At 40.2% G+C, this 12,664-nt stretch overlaps 1 protein-coding gene across 1 annotated transcript; it reads right to left on the bottom strand.

Annotated features, from left to right (window-relative positions):
* Positions 1-211: 211 nt before the first annotated feature.
* On the bottom strand, positions 212-3,409 carry LOC118428622 (collagen alpha-1(XII) chain-like). Its single transcript, XM_035838727.1, has 8 exons — positions 3,139-3,409; positions 2,655-2,777; positions 2,264-2,362; positions 1,700-1,975; positions 1,138-1,266; positions 735-881; positions 441-502; positions 212-310 (listed from the first exon to the last, which is right to left on the bottom strand). The coding sequence occupies exons 1-8, from the start codon at positions 3,407-3,409 to the stop codon at positions 212-214; spliced, it is 1,206 nt and encodes a 401-aa protein (XP_035694620.1).
* Between the last annotated feature and the right edge of the window lie 9,255 nt (positions 3,410-12,664).

The following is a 12,664-nucleotide window of genomic DNA, read 5'->3' as shown; positions in this document are numbered from 1 at the left end:
AGATACAGATACAGAAGTTGACAAGCCATCTGCTCTTTTTCTCGATGCCATAGCATTATTTCACACGCGCGCTCGCACACACACACACACATACGCAAACACACACATATCGCCATGCACACACACATAAATATACACACGCGCGCGCACACACACACACATGTACATACACACGCAATACTTGTTGAGAGAATAAGAATGATAGAAAGCATTACTGAGTGTGACTCACCTGAGCCAACATCTTGAGTACATCCTGTGGATTTGAGGAGACGGACGCTGCATAGATGCTGTCCATGCTGTGACCAAGACCCTACGGAGTGCAAAGGAATTTCTTTGAAGTCATTTATTATGAAGTCAAAAGTCATACAAATCCAATTTCGCTCGCTCAACTGTCTATATTCAGCAAAAAATGCGCCTTCAGCTGTAGATTTTTGGCATACCTGGTCCACTGGCGTTGCTATGCTGACCACAGGTGGTCTGCCTCTGGACGCCTTGGTGTTTTCTAAACAGCATACACAGAAGTTTTATTTAGTCAATACCGAATGTCTACTTTTGCATACGTCTTCGATGTATGAGCATTTTTGTTATATAATATAATTGAACAATGAGTAGTCGCAATTCAGAGGGAACTGTAGTTGAAATGAAAGATAAAGTTTCAACCACAATACAAGGCAAATCCAGGCAGTTTAGCTGATATGGGGTAATTGTTTTTCAACCTTGTGAAAAGTGCCCACTTGTCTTAGTGGATGAAGGGTAAGTAGGTGAGAACCCTCCATCGTTTTCAAGTCCGAGTGGTCCGGCTGTAGTTGACAGACTGGGGGACAAGACTGTGGTCAGTCTGCGTCTCTGTTCAGTTGAGGCATCCACTGTGGGTGTGACAGCTAAAAGAAAAAAGTCAAGCATCAAAACACCAGCATCTACATTATGATTGTCCTGAAGATTAACAAGATAGTAAATGATACAAACACTGTAGTTGGCATTATCCGAACATTAGGTTTCATCAAACAAAGCTTTTGGTGCATGTTATCACACTGGATGTAATGTTGATATGCTGAATATGCTGAAAATGTAAAAAGAATAAATGCATTCCTTAATGATGGCTTTTCGATTCTTTTGATGCTAAAGTGTTAAACCTACCGTCACCCTTCACAGCTTCCAGTGTATGTTGCTGCGTCGACGTCGCTGGTTGAGTGGACAGGAAACTTGTTCTCTGGCTTGTCTGCTCGTTGGTATCAGCAGGGGCAGGCGTTGTGGTGGGTACGGCGGCTGGCAGAGAAAAGGCTGATTAAAAAAACTTCTTCACAAAATTTTCAAAAAATCTTTCAATATAGACCACAATGATAATGCGGTAACCGTACTTATTCAGCATCAATCTTGACTAAGTCCATTATTTGCTTTTCTGTAGATATCCATGGAGCAAAATATGCAATTGAATTAACCCTCTTCCCACATCTTTTTAAGCATAAAGTTAAGATAGTGGAGGGTTTGTGGTGACCAAGACAGACCAAGTGCAGAAAACATTCTATTGAAGATTGCCCCCATTTAAACGAACGAATATTCATCTTACGATTGTTATATCATCAAATTAATTTGAATTCACCTCAGCCGCGTTAGCTGATAGGAATCACAGAGAGGAACGTTCTCCTAGCAAATGCTTGTCTTTGGTTTAATCAAATATTAAGGAGTAGATTCTCCCTACCCGTTTCCGTCAAAATCGTCGCCGCCTCGCTCTGTGACCTCCAACCGCCTGATGAGAACAGGGCTGTCACCCTGATGACGTAATCTGTCTCCGGTGACAGACCAACCACCGGAAGCGATGCCTCGGCTGTGCTCTGATTGACAGCTGTCACCATGTCCAGCCCGGACACTTCGACACGGTATCCCTCAAGTTCAAGGTCAGGGGATGGAGACCACGTGACCTTGAACCCTTCATCCGTGATGTCAGTTACGGCAAGGTCCATCGGTGGACCTACAGCTGGAGAAGAAAGAATTACAACACATATAAAACGGTTGTCAAGAAAGGTTTTAAAATAGTCTTCAGGCAAATATTGTATCATATTAATCACTACCTAAATCCCTCCCTCAGTCGCATAGCAAAGCATACGGACAGTCATAAACAATGCAATGAATAAGATATGAGTCCAGCTTTAATATGCAGCTTTAGTGACTATATGTGCTTTCCCTAAACTGTCAGTGTTTAGGTATACCGAATATATGATTTATGGAACAGATAGAGCAACAATGATATAGGCACACTTGCTACCTTTATTGCAAAGTCGTGATTTCCATCCATCACGACACCCAGTCGAGCAGACACCTGACATCGGGTCACAGTCTTTCCCGCCCTGGCAGTGGCCGCACACTGAGAAACAAAAACACGGTATGGACACAATAGTAGTCAGATGTAACTACTAGATTTTTTTAAAATGCTATAGTTGATAGGTACCTCGTTCTACGTACATTACTCCTAGCTAAACTGGTAGCACTTTTGGCTTAACAAAGTGAAGAGACCCACAGAGAAGTACAGTTTGATCAAAGTACCTAGTTCTAAGTGTCCGCTGTTTAAAACTGCAATATGAAGAAGACCCCTGCATATTGACATAGTCTACACGGTTATGTAATAAGACAGAATAATGTAACAACATGTTTAATACCTCCACAGCCGTGGGCGTCCGTCATAAGCACGAATCCATTGCGGCAAAGGCACCTGTACCCCCCAGGGATATTGGAGCAGATGTGGTCACACCGCCCGTTCACTGTCGCACATTCGTCGGGCTCTACAAAGAGGCAATGTTTAGGGTATGAATCATCTTTAAAAAAAGTTACATCAGTGTACAAAGGATACAATTGTCGAATATGAATGCTTTTCTGCTGATGTAAGCGAAAAACAATAAGTCTGAAGACTTTTCATCAGGGCAAAGTAGAAGTAGTAGTCCACTGGGTTATGCTGCTGCAATGGTCTGGACACCCTACAGCTTCTATCAGTCTTTGTGAAATCTCTTCACTTTATCCTTAATTACAAAACAGTTAAGCATATGAATAATGTAGGAGAAGAATCATACGGTACAATCAGTGCTCTTGAATCTCTGAAGCCATAATATTATGAGAATATGAGTAAAGTTTGTTTTATGGACCCACCAGTCGCATTTCGTCCAATTAGAGGGAGGCTTTCTCGGCGAACCCCGATGGTGATGATCTCCACCTTGTACATGGTGCCTGCCTGAAGTCCCTCAATCACAGCAGATCTGTCTGCTGGACCCGGGGAGGGGCTGAGCTGTTCTGTAGCCCCCTTCTGTCCGTACATGACGCGGTATCCGGTCACGGCCGCATCAGGAGGAACCCAGGTGAACTTCAGCATGGACGTCGTCTCGGTTACGTTAAGGAACTCCAGGTCAGTAGAGGAGCTCATTCCTGAAAAGGTACAGTCAAAATTAGTGTTTTCTCCAGGCATGATGATGTGAAGAATTTTGAGGAATCCAGTGTATATATTACAAGTGTATAATTATTCTGTTACTGGCTAGCAAGGAACCTCCAGAATCTGCAATATAAACCTGATAATGATTTAGACCAAGGCTAGCTCTGACAGTTTCATCTAATACTTTTTAATGTAGTTGTGACTATTTCTAACAAGAATATACTGCTGTCACAAAGACCTGTATTTCAGTCCATTATTGACATAATTTTTGGTTGTATCCACTAACCAAATGATGACTCTCCTTACTTGTGGTTGTTTCCACAGTTGTCGCATTGCTCTGTGACAAGCGGCCATCAGACAGTACCAACACCATCACCCTGATGACGTAATCAGTTTCCCGCGTCATTCCCGCGACCTGAAGCCATGTTTGATTCGTGCTCTGATTGACAGCTGTCACCATGTCCATTTCGGAAACCACCAAGTGGTACCCCTGAAGGTCAGGGTCAGGGGATGGAAACCAGGTGACGTTGAACCCTTCATCCGTGACGTCAGTGACGGTCAGGTTCGTTGGCGGATCCACAGCTGCGGGAGGACCAAATTTGAGATGAGAAGTAAGAGACATACTTTTATAGGACATGGCTTTCACTAACTATTGGGACTTGCATGTACCAAATCGTCAAGCTTGTAAAACGTTTTACCGGGACATGGATACATCAAAGATGAAACTATTATCCTTCACTACGAATATAGTTTTTTTAAGTGATAGACGAAAAAAATTAATAACGACAAATCATGTCATACTTTCATTGCAATACTGTGATTTCCAGCCGTCCTGGCACCCAGCCGAGCAGAGACCCGAAACCTGGTCACAGTTAACTTTCCCGCCCAAGCAGTGGCCACACTCTTAAACAAGAAAGAACATGAGATCAGCACAGGGAGTTTGTAGGCAGAATTCAATAAAAAAACCCGATAAATATGATTATGGTTACATAATGATACGGCCTCACAAACTATTATTTCAACATGCAATGAGTTTTTGGTTAGTTTATTATAGCATAAATTGTAAATTTTTAATCATGAAAATTACATTGAATTTCATACAATTTAATTGTTGTAAGAAAACAAGTGTAGTTTACCAAGAAAGCCTTGTTTAAATCGAAATTGGCAAATTTTGGGAAAATATGCCTGTCATAATTCCATTGCCGTGACAACCCAAAAAATGATAAACTTACTTTATAGACTATAATTTTTTGCTAACAATATTTTGTAATAAATTACCAAGTTTCGTAGCTTTAGCTTTAGCCGTTCATGAGTTATAAAAGTTGCTGAAGGCCTCAAAATTCCCCTCTCTGGTCAAAGTAGGTTTAATGCAAAACTGGTCCTTCTGATCTTTTGTATAAATTATGGTGATAAGCTGGAATTAGCAACACCTTAACATCTCAAAATATTCCTATTCTATTGACGAAGCAATGTATGTACAATGATCACCGATAAGAATTAGAATTAAGATTTTATGAACAAAACATTTTGGGTCCGTTTGGACCCCACTCGTTCATTTTAGTCGCCAAAAAAGGTCGGGTGCTTGAGGGTTAAGAAGTTAACGATTTAGTAGGACGTGCATGGCAATATATTTGTTTCCAAAATCTTCTTCAATTTTAACGATACCTGGATGACTAATCTTCACAAACAAATGCAACAAAGGATTTATAATAATTATTATTTCTAAGAAAAAAAATCATTTAATATCTTACGCTTCATATCTAACACTTAATTTTTCTGACAATTCAAGGTTAACAATTCTTCTCTATGGTGTACAATATCATCTTATCCTATACTATAGCTCGTTAAAAATTATATTGTTAAACATTTATTAATAGACTCCGGAATTCTACCAGGACAATCTTTGATTTTATCAGAAATTCAGATTAGATGAAATTGTTTTGGAAGATAGACTAAATCATTTGACAATTTACATTCTGCTGGCAGAAAAGACAAGGCCAAAAGCAAGGATGCCAAAAAATAAAAAAAATGCAGCATAGCTAACTGGAAAAAACGGTTGAGAAGATTGAGTCACTAACTCATTATGGTCTCCATAAGAATTCCAATCTCTCCTAGGGGAGATTGGAATTCCAAATTCCCCTAGGAGAGATTGGAATTCCAATCTGCCCTAGGGGAAATTGGAATTCTAATCTACCCTAGGAGATTTCCGAATCCCCCTGGATTCCAATCTCCCCTGTGACATATATATATATATATATATTATATATATATATATATATATATATATATATATATATATATGTGTGTGTGTGTGTGTGTGTGTGTGTGTGTGTGTGTGTGTGAGTGAGTGAGTGTGTGTGTGTGTGTGTGTATATATATATATATATAAATTAAGAAGAAACGATTATCATGATGACACTACAAATAGCCAGATGTCAAATATTTTTTACAGTGAAGCTTCGAAAATATGAATATAGACATCTACTGTTACATTTATACTGGATACATGTCCCACCTTTGCCGTAAAAGCACCAATGTGCATTTGGAAATGAACTATCAAAGCAGCATCCTCGCTCCTGACACTCAGCTTGAGTAATGCCCAGCCAACCGCAGTCCCGCCGCGCGTAGGGATCCACCAGCGGGCATCCGGTCTCTGTGATAATGTAGATAATTAGAAATAAAGTAAGGTTATACGGCCGTATTACTTCTCAGATATACAAATCAACCTACACTTTCACCAACACAGAAGGTGAACTTGCCTCTGAAAGATATTCACTATCTCCACGTTTGTTAAACACATTTGAATGGCAATAAGGCATGAGTATACCTACCTATATGCCATACTATTCCCATTATTTCTCATAGATATAATAGGCAGGCATTATCATTATGTGTGCAGTAAAATGTTTGCGGTGGGTTTCAGTTCGCGGTGAAGTTTCAACGCGAAAGCAACCGTGAACATGAAAACAACGCGAAAATGTCTGCATTATCATCCTTTTTAACACAAAGTAATAAGTCCTTTTCTTTGGATATGTTGGCATTTTGGAGCCTGGTTTACGGGTAAGAGTTGTTGACTTAATTATCTTAGAAAACCAGACTAGTTTTTATGCATGTTTGGGGTGTCGTGAAATGTCATATACCAGACATTGAACTCACCGTTACACACATCACGCGCTGCCACAATCTGTTCTTGAGTCATGGCGAAGTTGTACAGTTGCAGACAGGCGATACGCCCCTTGAAGTACCGAGCGTCCCAGTCCCGGATGCCCACCGCGACCCGGACACCGTGCATAGTTGCAACTTCAGCAGCTCCGATATATTTTTCACGAATCTGTACGCCGTTGCTCCAGAGGTAGGCCATCCCTGTGTCACTGTCGTACGATGCGCCGACGTAGTTCCAAGCGTTTTGTTGCACAGCGGTCACACTAACGATGTCAGGTGCAAAATAATTATACCTGCCTACCGCCCTACAGCAGGGACAGGTAATATCATTAAATTTAATTCAACGTGACAATTAGAGAATCGACCTACAATTGAAAATATATTTCTTTTTAGTACTTTTTTACACAAGAGACAACATTCAAGCTAATCGAATTAAACAGATCATACATGTATCTGTAGCACAGCAAATGATGTACTGTAATCATATTTTTATGTACATGGTGTCGTTATTGTGACCTGTTCTAAGATCGGTTGGGCAAAAATGTACAATAAGGTCTTCATTCATTCATGACACTCCTTTTCCACTAGGACGGCTCTCTGCTCCCTAAGATTTGAAAGATCGCTCAACGAATTTTGCGGAACAAGAAAAAAAATCTTTTCGTTGTCTTCTAAGTCACACTTTTATGTTTTGTATGATATAAAGTATGAAAGTGAATGTTACACATATCCTACTTAGTTCGCAGTGAGAGCGCAGCGCGATCGCCGTCTAGCGGAAAAGGGGCCTAACGAAGATCAACGCGTTCCACTTTTAATTACAATCCTTGACGTGTAAGACGGCCCCAGCAGATGCAGGTTTGTTGTTTGGAGTTGCCGTCTCCTAGGAGGACTTCCGACCAAGGATGCAAGGGGTTCCTCCTACCCCTGACTCGTGTGTCATGGCGGGTGCGTCATGCCCGAACATGCCCCTAAGGCCTGTCACTGGCACTAGCCGCAGCTAGGTACTCATTTACACCTGAGTTAAGTGAGGAAAGTCGTGTAAAGTACCTTTCCCAAGGGCACAAGATCGGTGACAGGGCAGCCGGATTCGAACTCAGGACCTCTTGGACATGAGACCAACGCCCTGCGATTGCGTCTCCCACGTTAAGGTGGGATCACACATGCGTATACATTCAAGTCCGTTTGAGGTGCGCATGAAGCTCTTAGTCTCTACCAGGCTCCACAGGCCAAGGGAAAAATAGTACAAACTAGAGTTCGCCGACCATGAAAATTTAGAGCTTTCGTAAATTTCATGCAATTGACTATCACATAATTTATGCATGGTGTTGTTCATCATTGAATAACGTACACATGTCACAATTATAAAATTCCCATTATTAATCATAAAGCGGTTTTGCGATTTTTTCATAAATTATGCAAATAAGTTCCTTATTACCATATTTGGTATCTGCTTACATTCCACCTATCATAATTAACATGTGTTACATTTATTGAAGTCCAGTTATTAAAAACAATGGAACTATACAATTTCCTCATTAATTATCCAAATTAAGTCCTCATTTGCATAACATGTATATCGTTATGAAAATCTTTGCCTAAGCTACCTGCATGCCTAAAATGCAGGCAATCCGTCGTTCCTTTCTGCAGTTATCCTCTTTGGAGTGTCTTGACAAAAACGCCCCTGCAGTTCCACAATTCAATGTTAGAGGGCTGAAACTTGCCCCACTTTGTCATGGCACTAAAAGCTATCTACCACCTAAATGTCAAGACCATAGCATCTCTGGAACAAGAGATACATTGAAAAAACTTCTATGATAGAATATTCTCATTTATTATGCAAGTGTACTCCAGTTTTGCATAATTAGTATCTTATCTTGTACAACATTGTCCAAGGTACCTATATACCAAAAATCATAAAAATCCGTTGTTCCCTTCTTGAGTTATCGTCTTCAGAAGTTTTTGACAAAAATGCCTCTGCTATCCCAAAACTAGACGCTAGGGGGCCCAAACTTATGTCATTTCTTTCTGAGCTCAAGAGCTATCTAATACTCAAAAATCGTGGCCATAGCTTGTTCAGATCACCGAGATAGCAAAACCGGAAGATGCGCTGCAGTACCAAGTAAAGCCGCTAGGGGGCCCCAAATCTAATCATTTCCGGCTTTCATTACACACTACCAACACACCAAGTATGAAACCAATCCACCCAGCCGTTCTTGAGTTATTTTGTTTACTCACACACAAACACACACACAGACACACACACAAACGCAGGGTAAACTAGAGTTCGGCGACCGCATACCTCCATGAAAATTTAGAGCTTTCGTAAATTTCATTCAATTGACTAACACATTAACATAATTTATGCATGGTGTTGTTCATCATTGAATAACGTACACATGTCACAATTATAAAATTCCCATTATTAATCATAAAGCGGTTTTGCGATTTTTACATATTAATAATGCAAAGAAGTTCCTCATTACCATATTTGGTATCTGCTTACATTCCACCTATCATAATTAACATGTGTTACATTTATTGAAGTCCAGTTATTAAAAACAATGGAACTATACAATTTCCTCATTAATAATGCAAATTAAGTCCTCATTTGCATAACATGTATATCATTATGAAAATCTTTGCCTAAGCTACCTGCATGCCTAAAATGCAGGCAATCCGTCGTTCCTTTCTGCAGTTATCCTCTTTGGAGTGTCTTGACAAAAACGCCCCTGCAGTTCCACAATTCAATGTTAGAGAGCTGAAACTTGCCCCACTTTGTCTTCTCACCTTCTCACTAAAAGCTATCTACCACCTAAATGTCAAGACCATAGCACGTCCAATACAAGAGATACATTGAAATAACTTCTATGATGGAATATTCTCATTAATTATGCAAATTTACTCCTCTTTTGCATAATTAGTATTTCATCTTGTACAACATTGTCTAAGGTACCTACATACCAAAAATCATGAAAATCCGTTGTTCCCTTCTTGAGTTATCGTCATCAGAAGTTTTTGACAAAAATGCCCCTGCTATCCCAAAACTAGACGCTAGGAGACCCAAACTTATGTCATTTCTTTCTGAGCACAAGAGATATCTAATACTCAAAAATCGTGGCCATAGCTTTTTCAGAACACCGAGATAGCAAAACCAGAAGTTGCGCTGCAGTACCAAGGAAAGCTGCTAGGGGGCCCAAAGTCTAATCATTTCCAGCTTTCATCACACACTACCAACACACCAAGTATGAAACCAATCCACCTAGCCATTCTTGAGTTATTTTGTTTACACACACACGCACAGACACACAGACAGACAAACGCAGGGTAAACTAGAGTTCGGCGACCTCATACCTGCATGAAAATTTAGAGCTTTTGTAAATTTCATGCAATTGACTAACACATTAACATAATTTATGCATGGTATTGTTCATCATTGAATAACGTACACATGTCACAATTATAAAATTCCCGTTATTAATCATAAAGCGTTTTTGCAATTTTTACATAAATTATGCAAATAAGTTCCTCATTACCATATTTGGTATCTGCTTATATTCCACCTATCATAATTAACATGTGTTACATTTATTGAAGTCCAGTTATTGAAAACAATGGAATTATACAATTTCCTCATTAATTATGCAAATCAAGTCCTCATTTGCATAAAATGTATATCATTATGAACATCTTTGCCTAAGGTACCCGCATGCCTAATATGATGCCAATCCATCAATCCTTTCTGCAGTTATCCTCTTTAGAATGTCTTGACAAAAACGCCCCTGCAGTTCCGAAATTAAATGATAGGGGGCTGAAACCTGCCCCACTTTGTCATGACACTGCAAGCTATCTACCAGCCAAATGTCAAGACCATATCACATCCAGGACAAGAGATACATTGAAAAAACTGCCATGATATAATATCCTCATTAATTATGCAAATGTACTCCTATTTTGCATAATTAGTATTTAATCTTGTACGACATTGTCTAAGGTACCTACATACCAAAAATCATGAAAATCCGTTGTTCCCTTCTTGAGTTATCCTCGTCAGAAGTTTTTGACAAATGCCCCTGCTATCCCCAAACTAGACGCTAGGGAGCCCAAACTTACGTAATTTTTTCCTGAGCACAAGAGCTATCTAATACTTAAAAATCTTGACCATAGCATGTTCAGAACACCGAGATAGCAAAACCGGAAGTTGCGCTGCAGTACCAAGGCCACACACCAGGGGGCCCAAAATTGACCTTGACCTTCGTCTTCCCAACCCCTACCTACATACCAAATATCATCGTAGTCCATCAAGAGTTTCTCAAGTTATGATGACCACAAATATGCGGACACACAGACACACACACACACACACAGACTCACTCAAAACTATACCTCCATTTTTTCATGGAGGTAAATATAGCCTCCATGACATTTCATGGAGGTAAATATAACCTCCATGACATTTCATGGAGGTAAATATAACCTCCATGACATTTCATGGAGGTAATTAGACAAATACAGTTACATAACAGTTAATGCCAGATTAGTTAGCTGACCGAGAAGTATGGTTAGCGACTCAGCTAACTCGTCCGACATGTTACCTGTTTACGTTTGTCCAATTTCTATTTTTTTACAACGACCTGCGGAGACATGCGCGCCTCATACGGACTTAACCCTCAAGCACCAGACCTTTTTTTGTGACTAAAATGACCGAGTGGGGTCCAAACGGACCCAAAAATGTTTTGTTCATAAAATCTTAATTCCAATTCTTATCGATTATCATTGTACATACATTGCTTCGTCAATGTAAGAGGAATATTTTGAGATGTTAAGGTGTTGCTGATTACAGCTTATCATCATAATTTATGCAAAAGATCAGAAGGACCAGTTTTGCAATAAACCTATTCTGACCAGAGAGGGGAAATTTGAGGCCTTCAGCAACTTTTATGGCGTATAACTCATGAATGGCTAGAGCTAAAGCTACGAAACTTGGTAATTTATCACAAAATATTATTAGTATAAATTTAAAGTCAGTAAAGTAAGTTTATGATTTTTCGGGTTGCCATGACAACAGAAGGTGCCATGGCAACAGAATTATGACAGGCATATTTTTGCAAAATTTTGCAGATTAGCAGATATTGACTGACAAATTCGTGGAAGGAATTTTTCGTCAGGTCAAAATTGTTCAAATGGCACTTCAAAATTTACGCCTGGGGTCCAAATGTACCCCCACTCGGGTGTTTGAGGGTTAGATATGTGCGCAGGTGTGACCCCACCTTTAAAAAAGAAGATTGTTATAAACAGAGAGTGGATAGAGAATAGATAATTCCAAAGCTCAAGGTTCAACTCACCGCATCTGCAGCGCCTGTGGTACCCAATACCAAAAGTGTACTGCCCAGTTCAAGTACCAGGGACTGGGGTTCATCCGGTCGTAATCGAAGATTGGTCCTTCCTGTCCGGTAGGATAGATGTGCGCCAGTATGGTGAAGGAGTAGCGCACATCCAACATACCATTGTTGGGAATGGCGATGTAGGAATAGCTAGTTCCAGAAAACAGGAAAGCTCCGTTGGTGTCTCCGTATGGACCTGGGGCTAACTGGGTCCCTGATGCTGTCCCGTCATTTCCGTTGCCGGTTATATCTGATGCTCCGTACTTTGCATTCAAAGGCCACAAACCAACAACTGCCTGAGCTGCAGAAGAGATGATATAAATTGAACTGTAGGTTGCAATTTTGATTTACATTTGCATGTTATCATGATACGTTATGCTTAGTGTATTGACCAGGTAGGAAATGTAAGACTGCTAAAATTAAACAGGAGTATATCACAAAAACTGGCTTTACTTACCGTGTTACCATTGTCTCTTATCTTTATAACGATCATCTCCCTCTGTACACCTGTGTGTGTGTGTGTGTGTGTGTGTGTGTGTGTGTGTGCTTGTTTGTTTGTTTATTTTCAAACACCTGGGTACTTCGGTGCCCTAGGTCCCGGATTAAACTCCACATCTCCAGCCAGAAGGATTATCAGGGTGAGACTGAGAAGTGTGAATTTAGGTCTGCAGTGGGGTGCTAGTTTACCATAAGCTGGTGCTTACCCTCC

Source organism: Branchiostoma floridae, chromosome 13 (assembly GCF_000003815.2).
Source record: "Branchiostoma floridae strain S238N-H82 chromosome 13, Bfl_VNyyK, whole genome shotgun sequence".
Classification (NCBI taxonomy): domain Eukaryota; kingdom Metazoa; phylum Chordata; class Leptocardii; order Amphioxiformes; family Branchiostomatidae; genus Branchiostoma; species Branchiostoma floridae.
This window is presented reverse-complemented; position numbering and strand designations above follow the sequence as displayed.